Source organism: Crocuta crocuta, unplaced genomic scaffold, assembly GCF_008692635.1.
Source record: "Crocuta crocuta isolate KB4526 unplaced genomic scaffold, BGI_CrCroc_1.0 scaffold119, whole genome shotgun sequence".
Taxonomy (NCBI): Eukaryota; Metazoa; Chordata; class Mammalia; order Carnivora; family Hyaenidae; genus Crocuta; species Crocuta crocuta.
The window spans coordinates 9,089,581-9,111,204 of NW_027551562.1; the positions used below are offsets into that span (position 1 = coordinate 9,089,581).

Below are 21,624 nucleotides of genomic sequence, written 5' to 3' on the forward strand. Positions count from 1 at the left end.
GCTGTGCCCCGGGGGCCCGCTGGGCCTCTCGGGATGGACAGGCACGCGGGCGTGGCACCCACCTCCGGACGCCTCCAGGCCTGAGTTTTATGAAGCAGGTCTAACGGAGTCCTGGCCCGGAGCGTGGGGTGGGGTGGGGGTCGGTGGAGGGGCAGGGCCAGAGACCCTCGAAGGATTACCCTGGGCTCCGATGACCAGCCGGAGGCCCCAACGCTCTGCTGTAAAATGAGATTCTCGTCTTCTCTCCCAAAGCGCGGTGAAGATTAGACCACAAAGCGAGAGAATTCTAAAGCTTGACAGATGGTGCTACTGTCAATCTGTACATTTCTCTTCAATTACTACTGTTTCCTTTTTTAAATGTTTATTTATTTATTTTGATTGGGGGGTAAATGGGGAAGGGCAGAGGCCGAGAGAATCTTAAGCAGGCCCCACGATGACCCGGGATCATGACCGGAGCCGGAACCAAGAGCTGGACACTCAACCAACTGAGCCACTCAGGGGCCCGCAAATAGTAGCATTTTATTTTATTTTTTAATGTTTACGTATTTATTTTATTTTTTTAAAAATGTTTTTTATTTATTTCTAGGAGATAGAGAGAGACAGCGTGAGCAGGGAAGGGTCAGAGAGAGAGGGAGTCACAGACTGAAGCAGGCTCCAGGCTCCGAGCCAGCAGTCAGCACAGAGCCCGACGCGGGGCCCGAACCCAGGAACCGCGAGATCATGACCTAAGCGAAAGTCAGATGCTTAACCGACTAAGCCACCCAGGCGCCCCTGTTTACGTATTTATTTTGAGAGAGAGAGAGAGAGAGAGAGAGAGAGAGAGAATGAATGGGGGAGGGGCAGAAAGGGAGAGAGAGAATCCCAAGCTGGCTTTGCGCTGTCAGCACAGAGCCCGACGCGGGGCTCAAACCCACCAACCATGAAATCAAGCCCCCCCCAGGCGCCCCTACACAAATGAACTTTCGACAGAAGAAAGATTTCACAGTAAGGGAAACACCATTGCTGGGTGACTCAGTTGCTCCCCCAGCAATCACACTGCTTCCCCCGTCCATTCGGTGCCGTCACCGGAGCAGAGCCATGGAGCACAGACCGTGTGCAAGCCCCCACCGCAGCGCAGGGCACACCGAAGGCGCAAGTCGAGATGAAGCACGGGCAGGGCCCCGTTCCCTCCGAAGGGAGATTCCCTCCTTGACTCTTGAAGGTCCTGCGGGCTGCTGACCATCCTTAGCCCTCCTTGGCTGGTGGCCGCATCACCCCAATCTCTGCCCCTGCCCCCACTTCCTGTCCTAAGCCTCAGCTTAGCTTAGCTTGACGTCCACAAAGGTGCTGTGTCCAGGTGAGGTCACACTCCGAGGCTCAGGGCCCCTGAATCCTGAGTCTGACAGATCTCCCTGCTCCTTCCCCCCAGGATCCCACAGTTGTCCCTGGATACGGTGCTGCCTGCGTGATCCCGGCCGAGGGCTGCTTCTCAGGGGCCCGGGGCTGACCCTCACACGGAGCTGCGGGGCGAGAGGCTGGGGCTCGTCGTGGGTGGGCCGCGTGAGTGGCGTCCGGGAGGGGCACCCACAGGCCCGGGACTGCGTGCTGGTTGGGCAGGCATCTGGCGGGGGCCGGGAGGGGGCTCTGTGGGGGCAGATTTGGGCGAAGGAGAGGCAGCCAGCCTGGGTGCCGAGAGCGCTGGAGGACATGTCCTGGGGCCCCAGGCTCATTCAGGAGCTGGGCTGCCCCCGACCTCATCAGTCCCTGATCTGGTGCCAGGGTGAGGGGCAGCATGGGGCAGAGGGGACCCCGAGCACATGCCACGCCCCAGGAGCTGCCTGGAGGGGGAAAGCTGGGTCTCCTCCGAGGAACCTGGTGGCGGTGCTGACGCCAGGTCGGGCACCTAGGCCCAGGTCAGCGCCACGAGTGGCTGGTCCCATGGGGGACGCGGCCGGAAGAGGGGCAGAGGGGCAGTGAGGGCCGGTGTGGGGTGCCCCGGGAGGGGGCTGTGGGCATGTTCTGGGGGGTGAGCTGCAAGGGTACCCCTGGGTTCCCATCGCCCCGCCCCTGTCCTGGGCGGATCAAGGCAACAAAGGAAGGCCTGAAAGCCGGGGGACAGATAGACACTAACCTGTCTGCAGCCCCCTGCCCGGCAGGGGAGGAGCCCCCCAGCCTGGGTCAGAGGCAGGGCAGGGCTGCCTCCACTGCCCAGGGCCGACTCCCCACTGGGAGCAGGAAAGAGCCCCTGAAACCAAGCCGCCACCCCCACTTGCAGGGCTGCCGCTCCCTGCCAGGCCCTTCTAGGCGTCCCCTCCCCCCCACGCAGGGTGGGACCTGTCTCCCACAGAGCCCCCTGCTCAGCGCCTGCGGCCTCCACCCTCCCTGGAACGTTCCTAGAGGCATGGGGAAGTGGGAGGGGCCCCTTCCTTCCATGTGCAGTTCCTGAAAGGGCTCCAGGACTTGAAAAGGACACCTCAGGGGGTCGGGGTGAATGAAGGGGTGACCCAGGTGCCAGGGACCTCCCGAGTCCACTGCCCATCGGAGAACTTGCAGTCTCCTTGTTCCCCCGATGCTCACTCACGCGCCCAGGAAAACACACGTATGAGCACACTCACCTGGAAATGTGGGGGGCCAGCTGGGAGAGGGGCCGCGGGCCAGGCAGCAGTGGGGTCTCTGGGCCTCCGCCCCTCCTTGACCCTGGGGTCAGCCCGCTCTGGGTTTGCAGGTGGAGAGGGACAGAGATGGGACAGGGGGCCCAGCTGCAGCTCTGACCTGAGCTGTGGCCGAAGGGCCCGGGTTGTGGCCGGGCTCCCAGCCCACCCGCCCAGCAGGGACCCTGGCACTTCTGAGCCCTTCTCTGTGGGCAGGAGAAGGACCCCCCACCGCCGCCCCTCCACTGAGCTGCTGGGAGAGAGCGTGCCCTGCTCAGGACTGGCTCCTTTAAGAGCCTTGAGAGCCTTAACCCCCTCTGTCTCGGGAACGTGCTTTCATCATGGGAAGGTGGCATTTCCAGTCTTGCCTTGGCGGCACTTCTGAGTCCCTGAGACCCTGCTCTGTGCTCTCTGAGCTGCGTTCAGGACCGGCTGGAAACCCCTGCCCTGGGTGATGGGGAGACAGAGAGGCCACCAGCCCACCCGTGTCTGCGCCAACACGAGTTGTGTGCGGAGATAGGACCCAAACCGGAATTTGCAAAGCGCCGTGAGAGCGCCCTGAGGAAGCAGCCCCAGGAGCTACAGGTGGACTTTGGCCAAACGGTCTGAAGTCCCTTCTAATGTTCCAGCCAGGGAGCTGTTGTTAACTGCACGGCAAGTGTTAGAGGCCCCTGCAGGGGGCGGGGGGCGTGGCGAGGCTACCGGGCCCATGGGGTGGGCCCGTCCCAGCCAGGGAGGGCTCGGGCCGCACACAGAGAAGCAGGGCCGGGGCCCGGGCTTTGGAGGCAGACCCAGCCAGGGGTTCATCCCCGCACTGGCCACTGTGAGGTCTTGGGTAAAAAGTGGCTTACCCGGCTGAGCCTCAGGTCCCAATCTAGCAAACGGGGCATCGCATTGTCACCGCCCTGTAGAGACTATCGGTAAGAGAAGGCACATGTATACATGAAGCACTGAGCACGGGCTAGATGAGCCATCAGCAGACGTTGCCGTCATTGCCATGGCCAGCCCCTCACCTCTGTCTGCCCCCGCCTTCACCCTCACACTGGCCCCATGGGGTCTGCATGGCCACTGCCCCCTTGCAGCGGGTGAAGGGTGGAGCTGAGGCCTGTAGGGCGCCTTTCTGTCTCCAACGTGGGTGCTCTTTGCACTGGACGAGATGTAGGGCAGCACCCTGTCTTCTGAAAGGTGCCATGCGAGAGGGGCTGAGCTGAGGCTCTGGGACCAGGATCAAGGGCAGGGTCAGGCTGGCTATTAGGGTGGAAACCCCAAGGGCAGGCACAGAGGGCACGGGCCTCGTGGTCAGAGGGACGTGATGAGGGCGTGAGACGTGTGTCGAGGTGCAGAGTCACCGGGGCCTCTCTGGGGCCGTGGAGGGCAGGTTAGGGCCAGACTTCCCCTTTCCCACACATTTACTGTTAGCTGTCTATTTTTGCTCGGCTTGATTCCCAGTCTGGATGGGTCAAGACAGTTCTCACATCTGTCCCCTCCTCTTGCCTGAGCACACGGCACCAGCCGCCGACCGCAGCTTCCTGTCTGGGAGGGTGAGTGTGGGCACCTGGGTGCGCCCCGAGCCGGCACCGCCCTGGCTCCTCCGCACAGCCAGGCACGAAGGATCCCGGATCCCGGGGTCTCCCGCCCCCCCTTCCCTCCTACTGTCCTTCCCTTCCTGGGATTTTCTCAGGGGCCGAGGGGCGTCAGGGCCGGCCCAGCGCTGCCCATGGTGGGGGCCTGGGCTCCCGGTTTCCTGTGGAAGTCACCTCTCAGTCACTCTCGCTCAGCCTGCCGCCGTCTGGGGGTCGGGGGCTGGGACAGGTGCGTGGTATTTGAAGTTGGGGAAGTACCTTCAAAACAATCGTGTTGTTTTAAATACAATGGTGCTCCAGAAATAGATGGGACCGTTGACTTTCTCTCTTTTTTTGGACAAAATGTTTCATATTTACGAAGAACATGTTTCACCATCATAACACGGACACCCCTGCTCCCCTCCCCCTCCCCCTGCTGAAAACTCAGTCACCGTTCCCGTCCTGAACTCAGTATCAGCACCCTCTCCTCCACCTTATACTATGTTTACTGACGTGCATTCCATCCATGCTTGGATTTAAAAAAAATTTTTAAGGCTTATTTATCTTAGAGAGAGAGAGAGAAACAGAGCACGAGTGGGGGAGGGGCAAAGAGAGAGGGAGATACAGAATTCAAAGCAGCTCCAGGCTCTGAGCTGTCAGCACAGAGCCCGACGTGAGGCTCGAACCCATGAATCCCTGAGCCGAAGTCGGACATTTCACCGACGGAGCCACCCTGGCGCCCCTGGACTTTGCATGTGTTTCCTTGTGACTTCATTCTTTTACTCAGTGTTAGGCCTGTGAATCACTGCTGAATGGTGCCCATTCATCAGATTCTCCTTGTGCGCCTGCTACTTTGTGCCAGGCGTAGGGCTGGGCACGGGCAACCAGGGGCACAGAGTGCAGAGAGCCCACCCAGGGTCGCCCAGGCTGCTGGCCCTGGGCTGGGTCCAGGTTGGGGCAGATGCCATGTGACCCACGTGTGCTCTGTCCCACTGTGTCCCCAGGACCATCAGGCGCAATTGCGGCCAGCGCAGGAGACACTCCATGAACATTTGACGAGCAGAACGAAATGTCGTGATTTAGGGGAAGAAGGTACTATTACTTCCATTTACCCCACGGTCCCGAAGACGTACCCGAGAATCGCCTGGGATCCCTTCAGGCCGACAGTGGCCTGCGCCCAGCCGGACACATGGTCCTCTGCCTCGCGGGGGGGCTTGCTGGGTGTGTGGCCGGTGTGTCCCCTCAAACTCCCGCGGAGCTGCCGGAGCTTGGAGGTTGCATGGTCCCAAGCGAACACGGGCCATCGGCGTTTACCAGCCCCTGGCTTCCTCTTAGGTATTAATATTCTGAAGAGAAAACAGCCTTTGACAGTACGGTTCTAGCCGGTTAGGGGAGGAGCAGGCCGTCCGGGCGACAGGACCCCTCCTGAGCCGTGGCCACTGTGAGGTCAGCCCTTCGCGGCGGCACCATCTCCCCGGCCGATGTCGCCTGCTGCGGATCTACTGGAAGTGCGCTCCGGCCCCCGTAGAATTCTCCCGTCCCTCCCGCCACAGGACAGGGAGGAAAGAGGCCCAGACTGAAGCGCTGCTAACCCCGCGTGCACACGCACGCGTGCATGAAGGCATGCGTGCGCACACGCAGGCGGCCCGCAGGGTGTCCCATTGAGACGTCTGCGGGCCGGTCAAGGTCACCGGTCCCTCCAGGGCCCCTCTGCCCCCCTCCTCCCCGCCTGGTCCTTCTGAGATCTTCCCATGAGCGAGGGCCTGCTCCGGGCCGGGCTCCCCGCCAGCTCCAGAGCCGCGCGTGTCTCGGCCACAGTCCCTGCCCCGGCAGCTGTCAGCCCAGCAGGAGGGCAGGTCAACGGGCCCCTAGGGGACGGGGCTGCCGACAGCAGGAGGCCGTATGGGGCCCGTCATCCGGGGGCCACGGAGGAGAAGCCTGGACTCACACTCGCCCTCCAGCCCCCTCCCTGTCCCGGCAAATCCTGCCTCCTGAGTGTTTCTCACACTGTGCCCTCCCCACTCTGTGTCCACTGCCCATTCAGACCCCTGGCTCCCCTGCCCGGTGACCCTCACATCCGGTTTTGTGCCTCTGCCCGGCAGCCCGGAGTCAGGCTTCTCCAATACCCAGCAAGACCCATCTCTTTCCCGGGCAGGGTCTGCAGCCATTTGCCGCCCTCCGCAGGATGGCTGCCGGCCTCCTGATGTGGCCCCTGAGCCGTCTCCGTCTGGCGCCGGCCCCCACTCCAGGGGTCTTCATCAGCCGGGTGTGCGTGCAGCCCCTGCCACGCTCCAGGCCCTGTTCCGGGGCCAGTGGGCGCCACGGACATCTGTCAGCAGCCCCACGGCTGCAGGACCCAAGGGCTCGTTTGTCGGGCTCGGCACACGCCGTGCTGTCCCCTCTGCCCAGCCCGCGTGCCCTCCAGGCCCCCCTCCCCGGAAAAGGCCTCTTCATCCTTTCTGGTTGGTTGCAGAGCCTTCTCCCATCGCCCGAGCCCCCCGTAGATCACGCCTCTGCCTCCTCCTCCCCGCTGAACACACAGTCGCTGCTCTGGGAGCCCCTCGGGGGAGGGCGGCGCAGGTCTCGCAGTTCATTCTCTGTGTTCCCAGCTATTATCGCAGGGCCAGACCTATAGGAGGTGCTCAGTAAACATCCCCACAGAAATGAGGAAACTGAGGCTCAGGAGGTAAAGTGACTGCCACCTAGGGCCTTCAGACAGCTTGAATCTGGAAGCGTTTGTGTCTGATTTCTTTTTTAATTTTTTAAAATGTTTATTTGTTTTTGAGAGAGAAAGAGTGAGCAGAGGAGAGGCAGAGAGAGAGGGAGACACAGAATTTGAATCAGGCTCCAGGCTCCGAGCTGGCAGCACAGAGTCTGAGACAAGACTCGAATTCAAGAACCATGAGATCATGACCTGAGCCAAAGTCAGACACTTAACCGAATGAGCCACCCGGGCGCCCCATAATTCTTCCTCTTCTTCTTTTTTTTTTTTTTTTTGGAGAGACGTGCAAGTGAGTGAGCAGGGGAGGGGCAGAGAGAGAGGGAGACACAGAATTTGAATCAGGCTCCAGGCTCCGAGCTGGCAGCACAGAGTCTGAGACAAGACTCGAATTCAAGAACCATGAGATCATGACCTGAGCCAAAGTGGGACGCTTAACTGACTGAGCCCCCCAGGCGCCCCTCATGTCTGATTTCTAGGCGGTGAACATTTTCTCATGACATGTTGGTCCCCTCATTTCCCGGAGAAAACTGTTTATTCAGACTCATGTTTTCTTTATTTACAGACATGTAAACTTTACCAAGAAAAGTCAAAGCTTGGCTTATATCTTCACACGGAAGACCAGCTAGCCCCTACGTCACAATTTCTGTGAAGTATCAATCATGTAACTGTTTGAAAAGTGGCTGTAGTGCAGCTCCGTGCTGCCGGGGAAGAAGGAAAGTGCCCCACACCCTTTCAGAGCTCCTGGTCTTCTGGGTACGACACACCCTGAAGGAGGGGGGAGGACAATGCCCTGAATCCCTGCAGGATTAATTTATTTAAAGGAAATAACAGAAAAATACTTGGGGCACCTGGGTGGCTCAGTTGGTGAAGCATCTGGCTTCAGCTCAGGTCATGATCTTGCAGTTCTTGAGTTCGAGCCCCACGTCAGGTTCTGTGCTGATGGCGAGGAGCCTGGAGCTGCTTCGGATTCTGTGTCCCTGTCTTCGAATTCTCATTCTCTGTCTCTTTCTCAAAGATAAATTTAAAAAAAATTTTTTTTTTAAAATTTTTTAAATGTTTTATCTTTGAGAGAGAGAGAGAGAGAGACAGAACACAAGCGGGGGAGGGGCAGAAAGATAAGGAGACACAGAATCCCAACCAGGCTCCAGGCTCTGAGCTGTCAGCATAGAGCCCTACACGGGGCTTGAACTCACGGGCCGTGAGATCATGACCTGAGCCAAAGTCGGACATTCAACTGACTGAGGCACCCAGGTGCCCCAATCTTCATTTTACTATTTTTAATCATCTGGTACAGTTTTGTTCTAGGTGGTTTTCTTGTTTCCAGTCTTGCTGGATTTTGTATTTTGACCCAGTTTTGAGTGTTTCTCAGTTGGATGGCTTCACACATATGAATGAAAATAGATTCATTCTATGTTGTAAAGTAAAACATAACAAGTTACAAAGCAGTATATTTAGTATGTGCTCACATACATAGGATTAAATCACATGCCGTGTGTGTGTGCACGTGTGTATGTGTAGACATACACACATAGATCTAAAACTCACTGCTCATCTCTGTGCATTGTGTGTTTCTTTCTTTTGCTTATCTCATAGTTTTTCATGAACACATGTCACACACACACAAGATTTGTAAGTAAAAGTCAAACAATTTGCAAGCAGCTTACAAGGGCAGTGGAGGCACCTAAACTCTTGATGGAAGAATTATAAAAAACTACGTACAGGCACCTGGGTGGCTCAGTCAGTTAGGCGTCAGGCTCTTGACTTTGGTTCAGGTCGTGATCTTATGGTTCATGAGTTCGAGCCCCAGGTCAGGCTCTGTGCTGACAGCGAGGAGTCTACTGGGGATTCTCTCTCACCCTCTCTCTCTCTGCCCCTCCCCTGCTCATGCTGCCTCTCTCAAAGTAAATAAACATTTTAAAAAATGTAAACCTCAAATTACCTCTGGATCTCTTAGCCAGAGGAATAAAACTGGCAATTATTACGAGCCCATCCTCAAGCTGTGTACTCCAGGGTAATGTGTGTGAAAATGACCTCGCCTTTACTTACCGTTATGTCGGGGGACAGACCCCGTAGACAATCCCTATAAGCTATGAAAGCAAAGGTAACCCTGATGGAGCCTGTCCATCCACCATGGCCTGTGTGATGCTGGACCCTCAGAACAACCCCGTGAGAAACTGAGGCCCAGAGAGGTGAAATAAGGTGAAATACTTAGCAAATATTAGAATCGGGATTTGCAGCAGGCAACTGAGAATGGAGAGGCGATGGCCCAGGGGTGAGGGCGGTAGCGTTCAGAGGGAGGTACCCCTTCCCACTGGGGGAGGAGGTGGGAAAATGCAGGTGCAGCCAGAGCAGGGGGAGTGTGTCCCGGGGAGCCTGCAGGGAGGTGGGAATGCACCACTCATTGGGGGGGGACCCTGAGCAAGTCTGGGTGGTGCTGGAGAGGCACTGGGGGTGGGGGTGGGGCTGGAGCCATTGGGGCCGGGTTTCCAAGGGCCCATATGCCCCAGAGGTCTGACTTGTAAAGACTGGAATGTCCCTGCTCTCCAAATGAGGTTTTTCCAGGGCCAGTTGCATATTCAATTTTCCCAACAGCCTGTAAGGAGGGCACCACACCCATTTTACAGATAAGAAAATAGGCAAATATCTCTCCATTCTGTGGGTTGCCTTTTCAAGCTCTTGATCGGGTCCTTTGATGCACAAAAAGGTTTTAATTTTGATGGAGTCAGTTTATCTATTTTTCTCTTTCATTGCCTGTGTTTTCTGTGTCACACACAAGGAATCCTCGGCAAATCCAATGGCATGGGGCCTCCCCCCCATTCCCTATCTTTAAAAGAATTTTAACACCTAAACCACTGCTGAGATGGGTGGGGAATATTCCTGTACCGCAGTTGGAGACCGTAGTCCTCATAAACCCCATCAAAAGAAAATCAATTGAGGTGAAATCCCACGGGATGAAATTAACCTTTTCGAAGTGAACAATCGAGCCCTAGCACAGTCAGAGCGGGGTGCTCACCCCCTGGTTCTGCCTCAGCCCCTCACACCTCACACGCGATTTTCATATCTATTTTCTCTCTGGCTCTGCACAGTAATCCTGAGAGTGAGCCGGAGCGGCACGGCTGTTGCTCAGGAAGGGGGGCTCCCGCAGCGAGGCCCCTGTGCAGGGAGCTGCCCCTTCCCTGACTCCAGGGTGGGCAGTGCCACGTTCTGTGCTCGTGGTCTTCTTCGCTCCACATGCCTTCTCGCCTGTGTCCCCCTACCTCCACCGTCTGCCTCTACGTGACCCTTATGTGGCTTTTCTGCCTATGACTTTGATTGCTAGTTATCTGCACTTCTGTCTCCAATCCCGTCAGCGCTTTCTAGAGTGATCCGGCCAGGGCTCCCGAAGGCAGCGTGCAAGTCTCCGCAGCAGGAGCCTGGGGACTCCCGGAAAAGCACAAAGTGAGGAAGGAGCTAGGAGCCCCGTGGAGGACAATCTGGCCCTCCTGGGGTGGTGACGAGAGGGGCAGATCTGCATGGCCCCAAGCGTGGCCGAGACGGGCCTGGACCCATTTCCTTTCTGCCTGGAGTTCTCTTCCTCAAACCCGTCCTTCACCTCTGGCGGGAAAAGTGACACTGCTCCCGCCAGAGCCTCGCTGGGCCTGGGTCTTCCCCGCAGCTGCCAAGTGTTTACCTCCCTGAATCCTGACCACGCCCAGCAGTGTTTGAACAAACAGGAAGTCAGGAAGGTGAGGCTGTCCCACAGCTCACGCAGGAGCCAGCTCCAGCCCAGGTCCCTGAAAGCCCCGGGCTTTGCTGCCTTCCTGGACTGGCTCACTCGTGCTTCCAACGGTATCTGCGAGCCTCTCTCCTGGGCACTGGGGATTCACAGATAATTCCACTCTGCCCTGTGCCGAGGCCACAATAATGAAAACACCACGAAGACCAGACAAGTATGAGCAAAACCTGTCCTTTTTGTTTTGAAGGCAGTGACTGTAAGTACTTGTCATGGCTCAGCAGTGAGATTCAGGGATGCCGGGCAGCCTCCAGACCTAAGTGAGAACCAGCTGTGACTCACTGTCAATAAGTGACTTATAAGTGAAACAGATCACCTGAGGCAGGCTGCGGGCAGTGGGGGCCTCAGCAGGCTGCAAAGGATGGAGGAGTGCCTTTGGTCTCCAGACCCAGGCCCATGCCCCTTTTGGTTTTGACATTGCTTTGCTGCTTTTCTTCTTAGGCTGATGACGGATGTTTGACATTACCATTAAGAATCTGAGGTTTAAAAAAAATGAATCATAGATTATTAGAACTAGAGAAGTTCCTTTGGAATCATTTCCCACCTGGTTTTATTGATGCATATGCTGGGGTCCAGAGAGGGGAAGGGTGTGCCCGAGGTGAGCTGGCAGGCAGAGCTGGGACTGGGACCCAGGTCCCCTCCAGCTTCTGTGTCCAACCACCCGGCACCAAAGCCGGCCTCCTGGATGGGGGAGGTCCCTGGTCCAGGGTCAGGCCGGGTCTGGAGCCGGCAGGTAAGGGCCCTGTCAGGTCTCAGACCCTCCTCAGCTCTGCAGTCCAGGGCTCCATGCATTCCAGGCTCAGGTCGCCGGGTTTCCTGCTGAATATTGCCCAAGCTCTTACTGAGCAGGGCCAGTAAGGTTAACCCGGCGGAATTATTAACCAGGAATGGATCTTTCCACCCCTTCCCCGCCGGCCTTTTCTGCTGTCCACGCCCGGCCAACTCCTCAGCCCTGGCCCACAGGAGGGCTTCCAAGAGGCGGTGGTGGCTGGGGTCGCGCCTGGCCTTAGTCTCTCCAAGCCCCGGAGGGCGGACCCGGGACTCGCCGCAGCTGGTGACTTCCACGCCCTCGGCCCCAGAGGTTGGGCGCCCTCGCCAGCCACCTGAGGACCCCGCCCACCGCTGCGGCGGTTCCCTGGGGAGGGGGCTGCCGGCCCGGACGGGCGGGGCGGCACCAGCGGAGGGGGCTGCGCGCACAGACACTGCGCANCTCCCCGGCCTGGGGTGCCCTGGGGTGCCGCTTGGCGCACCGCCTCGTGAGGTTCCAGCTGCAGACGGAAGGGCCCCTTTGTTTTTGTTTTTATTTTTTATTTTTATTTATTTCTAGGAGAGAGAGAGAGAGAGACAGCGTGAGCAGGGGAGGGTCAGAGAGAGAGGGAGACACAGACTCCGAAGCAGGCTCCAGGCTCTGAGCTGGCAGTCAGCACAGAGCCCGACGCGGGGCTCGAACCCACGAACCGCGAGATCATGACCTGAGCGAAAGTCGGACGCTTAACCGACTAAGCCACCCAGGCGCCCCGAGGGCCCCTTTGAACAAAGTGCTGTGCGCTTAGTCGTTTTGCGATGACATCTGGCTGTTCTCACTTGCAGAGAAGGCCGACCCCCGCCCCCTTTCAGGGAACGCAGCGGTTTCGGACACTCATCTTACTCTGCAGCCTGGCGGCTTCTGCATCGCCCTGTGGTCCTTTTTCTCTTGGCCCAGGATGTCCGTATGACTCTCTTTTCGGCGGTTTTCTCGGGCTAGTGGCGATACCGCCCAGACACCCGGACAACCCCACCCCCACCCCCCAGCAGTGAGAGGCAGGAAGACACCGAGGACTTAGGGCTGCAGAACGAAGGGCTGAATGGCGAGGCTAGATGTTGCTAAAATTAACCGGACAAACCCTGTGAAAGTCTTGGTAGTTTCCGTGACTTTAACACCGAGCCGGCTTCAGTGGTGTCTGCTCTGCTCCTCCTTTCCTGCTCCGCAGACCCCGGTGAGGTCTGCATTCCCTTCTGATGGCAGACCGTCATGACTGAGTGTCTCCCCACCTCTAATTTGCCAAATGGCATTTCCTCCTTTTTCTTCTCGTAGGAAATGACCAGGTTTCAGTTGCTTCTTGGGTGATTACAACACATCTGCTAGTTGCCGTGGTGTGGGACGTGCCCTGAGAGCAGGGTGAATCAGCGAGGGTTTGGTGGTGCTTTCCTGACCCACACAGGCTGCCGCGCTTCCCAGACAAGGGGGCGGTTTGCATATGCATATTTTTACAAATATTTTTATGCCAAACATGGGGCTTGAACTCACAACCCTGAGATCAAGAGTTGCGTGCCTCTGCCTGCTGAGCCCGCCGGGTGCCCCAGTGCGAGTCTGCGTTTTAACCGTTTTTTTATCCTCCACCCTGTTTCTGTTAGTGGTTCAGCAAAGGGTGGGGAGCACAGATTGGGGGTGGGGGGAAGAAGGCAGCATCACGGGATGGATCCGGCTTCCTAGAGTGAGCCTCCCTTAAGGCCTCCACTGATGTTACAGTTAACCAAACACAGGGCTCTACTTGGCTACTTTCACTATATAGTAGTTCTATTTCGAACATCCTAGGCTTTTAAAAAATGACTTTTAAAACCACCACGTTAGGGCGCCTGGGGGGCTCAGTCGGTTGAGTGTCCGACTTCGGCTCAGGTCACGATCTCACGGTTCGTGGGTTCGAGCCCCGCGTCGGGCTCTGTGCTGACACCCAGCTCAGAGCCTGGAGCCTGTTTCAGATTCTGTGTCTCCATCTGTCTCTGCCCCTCCCCTGCTCACGCTGTCTGTCTGTCTGTCTCTCAGAAATTAAAAAAAAAAAGAAACAACAAAAAAACCCCCATTAAAATCAGCATGTCTTTGTAGTTCAGACATTCCGGCTTGGTGACCGGTGCAAACAGGAGCCCCGAGGTATGAGAAACATCTGACTTACTGACAGGGTAGCAAGGTGTCCTAGCTTTTCATTTCCTTTCTCGCTTGGGGTGGTGTTTGTTTTGTGAAGATGTGAGGAGGACTTCGGAACCCGGCTCAGTCCTGCGTGAGTGTCTGTGCTTAGTTACGTTTCCCTTCACTCCGTGGTTGCTGGGGAGACTGGGCATCGGGTGTGAGAGGGTCCACCAGCCACCCGTCAGGTCTGCGCAGCGCTTTCCAGTGAGTAGGTCACTTACCTAATTCTGGGGGGGGGGGGGACACTGTAACAGTTTTCAGTGCAGAGCATCGTGGCTTTTAATCTCTAGAGCCCTGCTGTCCACCGCATCTTGCTGAGTGATGACACCAGTGTGCTTCATCTGTGCCATCCAGCCTGGCAGCTACTAGCCAGCTACTACCGGGTGCTTGAAGAGTGGCTCGTGCCCCTGAGGCACTGGATTTTAAGTTTCGTTTAATTTTAATTAATTTCAATTTAAATAGCCACGTGGCTCTTGGCAGCGGTTGCACAGCACAGTTCTAGAGCACTAAAAAAAAACCTGTTGTCTTCTCTGTTATTTCCCAAACGATGGCCAGTCCTGTATGAAGATCAGTGCTGCTCTATAATTTCACAGAAAGAAACCTGTGACAGGATGACTTAGAGTGTTGTGTGTTTTACTTTTTAATGAGCTCTGCTTGTTTGGACTGAAATGGTTGTTACCGGGTAGGGGTGAGGAAATTGGTGTCTGCGAGAGAAGGGCAAGAGCTGGCTGTCACAAGCTGGGGAATCGACCCTGTCTTCCCTATAGGGGAGGGGCTGTCACAACACTTTGAGATCCAGGACGGTGCCTTCAGGAATTCCTTCTGCTTACACAGTCAGACATGTGTAAATATGTACGGGAGGTAATATTCACTGCTGCCTTTGCTCAGCGTGATGAACTGAGAGCGTGCCAGCTGCCCCTCGCTGGGGATGGGCACGTACGTCACTGAGTCATCCCGTGTGGCACTCTACAGCTGTGACGGGGAGTCAGCCACGCGGTGTGCTGAGGAGGGAGAGACAGCTAATGGAACCATTTAAAGAGGATGGTTGTATCTAGGGGAAAAAGTCATAATACACGTAAAAAGTGGGAAGAATGTATTCTATGCTGTGCAAAGGATATTAATCACCCTTTCACAGAATCAGGGTGAAGGCCTGTCCCTTCTATTCTCATTCTTTTATTTTTCCTATATTGCTGTCAGTTTTTAAAAATGAAACTGTAGGGGCGCCTGGGTGGCTCAGCCGGGTGAGCATCCGCCTTCGGCTCAGGTCATGATCTCACTTTTCGTGGGTTCAAGCCCCACATCGGGCTCTGTGCTGACAGCTCAGAGCCTGGAGCCTGCTTTGGATTCTGTGTCTCCCTCTCTCTCTGCTCCACCCCTGCTTGTACTCACTCTGTCTCAAAAATAAACAAACATTTAAAGAATAAAAAAAAAAACAAAAAAATGAGGGGCACCTGGGTGGCTCAGTCAGTTAAGTGTCCGACTTCGACTCAGGTCATGATTTCACGGTTCGTGGCTTCGAGCCCCGTGTCGGGCTCTGTGCTGACAGCTCAGAGCCTGGCGCCTGTTTCAGATTGTGTTTCCCTCTCTCTCTGACCCTCCTCTGCTCACGGTGTCTCTCTCTCTCTCTCTCAGAAATAAATATAACATAAAAAAATAAAATAAAAAGCTTAGGTTAAAAAAAAACCCACGAGACTGTATTGCTTATCCAATCAGAGAAGGCAGCAAGGAAATACGGCTCTAGGAGAAACAGATGTGTAATGAACCGCTGAGTGTCACATTGGCTGACTTTTGGCCATTTCACTTTAAGTGACTACAGATAAATAGAGGAAGCAAGAGGCAGTTTGTTGGTGTTAGTGTCATGATCATATCTGGTACGGGGTGTACTCTAAGAGATCTCTGAGCCAGAGCCTGAGTGGGTGAGCAGCGTGCACTGAGAGCCATCCCCTGTGCCGAATGTGGGGACGCAGAGGGGAGCCATACAGCCCCCCCCCCCCCCGCCAGCAGCCCGGCAGGTGGTGGAGCCCCACTGTGCACCCCTCGCACCGCGCTCTTGCGCACCGAGCTCTTGCGGTGCTGGGCCAGGCCGGAGGAGGTGGAGGGAGAGGTCCCAGGAGGGGAGGCGCCGGGGGCGCGATGGCCTGGAAGAGGCTCAGGCAGCATGGAGAGCAGGAGGGGGGCGGGGAGAGTGGGGCACAGCACTGGGATGTGGCCGCCACGTCTGCAGAACGAGAGGTTGGGTCGTGCTCAGGTTTGGGGCACCCTGGCTTTGGAAGCAGGCTGGCCAGCTGCTCAGGGGCACAGCCAGCCCAGTGGTCATCCTGCCGTGTCACCCCTGCACACGGATGACACACCAGGGAATACGTACGTGGTAATGGCGGTAATTACAGCATCAGAGGGTGGAGATGGCCTGTGGCGCTGGATTGGGCCCTTCGAAGAGTCCGCAGGGGTAAAAAGTGGGCATCGGGTGGCAGGGCCACTGCCCATTGGGGAAGGTGTCCTCTGTGCCCCTTTGAAAGGGGGTGCCCCCTTTGTGAGCATGGACAGAGGTGCGGGGGGGGGGGGGCCTGGGCCCGCGGGAGGAGGCCGTGTCGTTGCAGGATTTGTTGGAGAAGTGGTACCTGCTCCGGGCCACACGTGGGGTGGGCGCTTGGTTGCAAACGTGCAGATGGGGTGGGAGTGGGGTTGCTTTTAGAGACTTTTCTGAGGCCGGTGGCCCTAAAATGTGGGTTTGCAGATGGGAGTGAGGGGCAGGGGCCGAGTGCGAGCTCTGAAGACCCTTGGGGCTCTGCCTTTATGACAGGGGCGCGTGGGGGCGACGCTCGGGTTTTAGGGAAATCAGCATGAGCTGAGTTTTTGAAGCTCTAAGTTTAAAGGACCCACGCAGCTCTGTCGGGCCCAGTTGGGTGCGGCAGGGCCCTGCACCCCGTCCCCAAGCGGGGACACTAGGCACGCGTTGAGATTGCCGGCCAGGCGGGGCACTTGACGAGGGACTGTGGCCAAGGACTTGCCCTTGGGGGGGGGAGGAAGAGAGCAGAGGGGAGGCGGGGGGGGGAGATTGCAGGAAAGGGCCCTTGTTGACGTGTGCCCGGTTCACGGATGTGACTGTTCTCGGGGGAAGAAGCGGACACGCAGACTGCCATGGTTCAGTCCGAAGCGTGGGAGCTCGATGGGAAGGTTTTATAGGACTCAGGACACGGATCCCTTTCATGTGTGAGGCACAAAGCTTTTAAAATTATCCAATAATAATGGATTTCCCATGTTTCGTCTTTGTTCCTACGGGTCTTAAAATTTTTTTTCCAAATACAAAGCAACTATTGCCTGAATTTAGATTATACACACAGCATAAAAATAAGCATTTTGAGTTTAGAGCGCATTTCCTGGGGGCCAGCGCTGTCCCTGTATGAATCTTCTCAAGGGTGAGTGCTCCCCGTCGTCCCCCGAATCCCACCGGAAGCGCGACACCGCCCACTCCCTTTCTGCCGGTGACACTTCCGTGTCTCCTGGTGACCGCGATGTCCTTCCTGATGCCCCGCGTCTCTCAAAGGCCCTCCCTTCCCCGCTGCCTCCCCCACCCCAGCCGCCTCCCCCCTTCTCACATCCTTGCTACCCAGGGGGCCCTGCCTGTGGCTTCCCTGCGCACAGCGGGGGGCTGAGCCGCGCCGCCCTGCCGGCCGCCAGCCTTCTGTGGGGGCTCTGCCAGGCTCCCACTGGACAGAAAGGGGATCAGGGGCAGAGCCTGTGCTCTCTGTATTATTTTAGGGACAAATGAAAAGACAGAAGGTTTAAAACAATTTTTTTAAATGTTTGCGTATTTACCGTAGAGAGAGAGACAAAGTGTGAGCAGGGGAGGGTCAGAGAGAGAGGGAGTCACAGACTGAAACAGGCTCCAGGCTCTGAGCTGGCAGTCAGCACAGAGCCCGACGCGGGGCCCGAACCCACGGACCGCGAGATCATGACCTGAGCCGAAGTCGGACGCTCAACTGACTGAGCCGCCCAGGCGCCCCGAGACAGAAGGCTTTTTAAAAATGTGGTGGCAAGGTGGTGTTCAGAGTGTCGGGGCCGGGTGACAGCCCTGGCATCGACCCCGAGGGGCCAGCGGTCCGTTTTCTGACCCCTCAGCCTGTGTCCCCAGGCCAGGGCTGCCAGGACCGCTGGCGGGGGACGTGGCGTCGGTACCCCGTTTGTACTGGTCGGATGGCGCGCAGGGCCCTCCTCCCCGGCCTGTGAGGGCCCCGGGGCCGCTGGCGTGGGGGCGTGGGGGGTGAGCACTGACCTGCGACCTCACCTCTTGAAAGGGAAGTTTGGACGCAGCCTTAGCAGAACTGGATCTGAACTCGGGTCCCCCTGTTGACACCTGGCTCTGAAGTGGGCACTTTGTGTCACACCGCCCCTCCCCCCCCCCCCCCCCCCCCCCCCGTCCCCCGCCGCCAGGAGCCAGGCCCTCTCTGTGCTGTGACTCGCCTGACCGCGAGGCCCGAGGGGTCCCCAACAGCAGCTTCGGTGCCGCCCTTGCTGCGCACGCTCCCCGGGGGGAGCCGGTGCCGGGGGTGGAGGCTGGCGGGGGGCGGGGAACAGGAGCAAAGGTGGGCGCCCTGACGAAGGCGCACGACAGAGCGAGGACGTGTTCCTATTTCTGCCCGCCCCAGGTGGCCCGGAAGAAGGGGGTCAGCAGCCTCTCTTCTCTCGACCCGGAGGTCCTGTCCGTCTTTGTGCCTCCTTTCGTCAGTAAGGAGGACACTCAGGTGGCCGGCGCCAACTGTGCGACCCTGAGCAAGACCCGAAGGCGCTCCTTCAGGAAGAAGAGGGAGAAGCCCAAAACAGAGCCTGGGAAGGGGCCTCCTCCCGAAGACGTCAGCGTCCCCAACGGCGTGGACCTGCTCGCCCTGCCTCAGCTCTGCTTCCCAGGTACCCCCCCGCTGCACTTCCCAACCACACTGATGGTGCGTTCTAGAAGCCACCTCTGGAGAGTGTGACCGGGGCTGGTGACCGCTTGCAACATTGAGGCCGAACCACGAGACTGGGTTCTCTTCATCTTGGGGGTCTTGGGGCTCCAGGGTGCACAGGCCACTCAGCGCAGGGGTCTTGGGGCTCAAGGGTGCACAGGCCACTCAGTGCTGACTCCAGGTCTCAGAAAACTGGATCCCAGAAGAGGGGGTATCGGGATTGCCAGGTGGCACAGTTTGTCGATGCTTCCCGAGGATTTTCACCTTGGATCTGCAGTCCCATCTTCCAGACGTCTGGCAGGCCGGTCAGAATCACGTGCAGTCAGCCCGTGGCACCTCCCGGCCTCCCCACAGCGCCTGCTTCCTGTCCCCCGGGGCTGGCGGCCTGGGCTGTACCCCTTCCCCAAACTGGCGGTCCCGGTAGTGGGTGGCCTTTGTTCTTTCCGGGGGCCGGTGAGAAACGCCCCAGGGGCTGTAGAGAGCGCAGCCGCGGGACTTGCTGCCATTCCCTGCCTGGCAGTGTCCACCGAGAAATGGGCGCTGTCTCCCGGTCCCGGGGGTTACAGCCCGGGCCCCCCAGCCCCTGCCGTGCTCAGGAACCGTCGGCTCCCGCAGGTGCACCCTGAAGGGTCTGTCTGTGGTTGTGCCCGAGTTGTTTGCTAAATTCTGCAGAGCACGGAGGGGCGGCCGAGAAGGGGGTGCGTGGAGGGACTGAGCCCCAGCGGCAGCGGATCTTGGCATCAGAGCCTCACGGCCGCAGGGCAGGGCAAGTCCCGCAGGCGGAGCGGGGGCTGGCGACAGCGCAGGCTCCCAGCCCGGGGCCCCGGGGCCGTGGCGAGAGCTCCTCTTCTCCACCCGCAGGGGGCGTGTGTGTGGCCTCCGAACCGAAGGAGGACTCCGTGCACTTCCTGGTGCTGACCGACGTCTGCGGGGACAGGACGTATGGCGTGGTTGCCCAGTACTACCGACCCCTGCACGTACGTGATTCCCGGGACCCCTCCCCAGTCGGGTCCCTGTGCTCGCGACCGTGCGGAGCCACACACATGCGTCAGTCACGTGCAGGAATCCGTGGCACTGAGCGCACTCTCAGTGCCGTGTGCCCCACTCACCCAGAAGTCACCGCCCAGCCCCCGGCCCCGGCCACCACGCGTCTGCTGTCTGCCCCCCTGGACGTGCCTGCTCCGGACACCTCGTGTGGACTTGCCCTGCACGTGGCCTTTGTCTCGCTGCTCCACTCAGTGTGTCGTCCAGCCACACAGGAGCCCCGTCCTGCGCTTGCGGCGAGTCCTCCTGCAGGGGGCGGAGTGTGGGCCGCCGCTGGTGTACCTGCCCGTCTGCAGTCAGACACGGGGGTTGTCCGCCCCTCGCCTTCTGTGCAGGGGGTGGGCTTGGGCCACAGGGGCGTGGGCAGGGCCACCGTGTGCGAGCCAGCCGGCCCCTCGGGAGCTCGTGGGCGCCGCCACGGACCTGAAGACACAGGGCATCAGCTGTCTGTGTCCAGAGGGTTTCCAGAAGCAGAGGCGGTCGGTGATTTCCGCACAGAGAGGGAGGTGGCTGCCCGGGTTATTCTCCCCTCGCTGCCCCCCCGTGTCCCCCACGACAGGCGGGCGGCGCGCGGAGGCCCCACCTCGCGGTCGTGCGTGCGGGGCCAGCGCTGCTGGCCTGGCCCCCGTGCCAGGTTGGGGTGGGGGACCAGAGGGGGCCGAGTGCCTGCCCCTGCCCGGCCGTGTTGTCGTTAAATACCTTCTTAGGAGGCGGTGGCCGTCGCGCACTTAGCAGGTGACTCCACCGGCCTGCTGGGGCGTGCGTGGCCCCGCTCCGTCTTCAGCGCCTGCCTAGTTTTGGGGTGTGTGCTCCCCATCTTTCCGTGGACTGAAATCCCAGCCCTTCCCGGACACCCTAACATACCAGCCGCCCGCGTGTGTGCAGCCCAGTGCCAGGCGTGACCCCCTGTGAAGCTGTTCGTTTCATCCCCTCCACAGCTAGCGAGGTGGGGATTGCACAGATGAGGAAGCAGACAGTGGCACAGAGAGGTGAAGTGGCTTGCCTGAGGGCCCACAGCACACTGAGGGAGCAGCAGGTGTTCAGTCAATGCGGGTGGGTAGGCAGAGGCGGGGCCACTGCTTCCTGGGCCCTCCCTTCACAGAGTCCCAGAGTGAAGCTCTCATCGCACCCCTCTGTCCCTATTAAAAAAAAACCCAAACAGGGACTCCTGGGTGGCTTATTGGTTAAATGTCCGACTCTTGACTTCGGCTCAGGTCGTGTTCTTAGGGTCGTGGGTTTGAACCCCACGTGGGCTCTGCACTGGCTTCTGGCTGGAGCCTGTCTGGGATTCTCCCTCTGCCCCTCCCCTGCTATGGCGCTGTCTCTCCCTCTGTCTCTCCCTCTGTCTCTCTGTCTCTCAGAATCAGTCAACCCCAAACAACCCTCCACTGGGGCCTGGGCTGTCGGCCCCCGTGATGTGCTGCTTGTAAGCTCCACGGTGATCCGTTCCTTCCGGAATCTGGAAGCTGGATGTTTCTCCTGCTCAGGCCCCCCCGCCCCCGCCACGCACACACACGATGCCCCAGTGCTGCATTCCCCCCCTTTTTAAGTGGAGCCCATGGCCGATTCTGCGTCTGCTGTGTTCTAACTGCACACCCCTTCCCTCCCGAGGCAGGGGCGCGTCTCACCATCTCGGCCACCCCAGTCACCTCACAGGCACCCAGGGGCCCGTCCGCGCTGGCTGGGACCCTCAGGGACACCGGAGGGAGCAGCGGCCGGTGGAGCAGGGGGAGGCTGTCTGGCCCCTGCCTCTCGATTCCTGCTGACGCCATCACTACTGAGTATGACCCGGGGACCAGCTGGGCCGAGAGGTGACACGTGCCTGTGGCTTTCTCTCCAGGACGAGTCCTGTTTCTACAACGGCAAGATGCACCGGGAGCCGTTCTGGCCGAGCGCGGGCGCCACGGGCTGCTTCGTGCCCTTCGCGGTGTGCGTGGTGTCCAGATTCCCCTATTACAACGCCCTCAAGGACTGCCTGTCCTGGTGAGCCCGCGGGCCGCCCCCGCC

General features: G+C 58.6%; 1 protein-coding gene across 1 annotated transcript in view; it reads left to right on the forward strand.

The window, feature by feature from the left end:
- The first annotated feature begins 10,426 nt into the window (after window positions 1–10,426).
- The window catches only part of DENND3 (DENN domain containing 3), a 48,637-nt gene continuing 37,439 nt past the window's right edge, over window positions 10,427–21,624 (forward strand). The window contains exons 1-7 of the mRNA XM_077750016.1: window positions 10,427–10,742; window positions 11,637–11,767; window positions 12,431–12,533; window positions 12,657–12,662; window positions 18,062–18,535; window positions 19,435–19,550; window positions 21,458–21,600. Of these exons, the coding sequence (XP_077606142.1) occupies window positions 10,427–10,742; window positions 11,637–11,767; window positions 12,431–12,533; window positions 12,657–12,662; window positions 18,062–18,535; window positions 19,435–19,550; window positions 21,458–21,600 (1,289 nt within the window). The remainder of the gene's footprint in view (window positions 10,743–11,636; window positions 11,768–12,430; window positions 12,534–12,656; window positions 12,663–18,061; window positions 18,536–19,434; window positions 19,551–21,457; window positions 21,601–21,624) is intronic.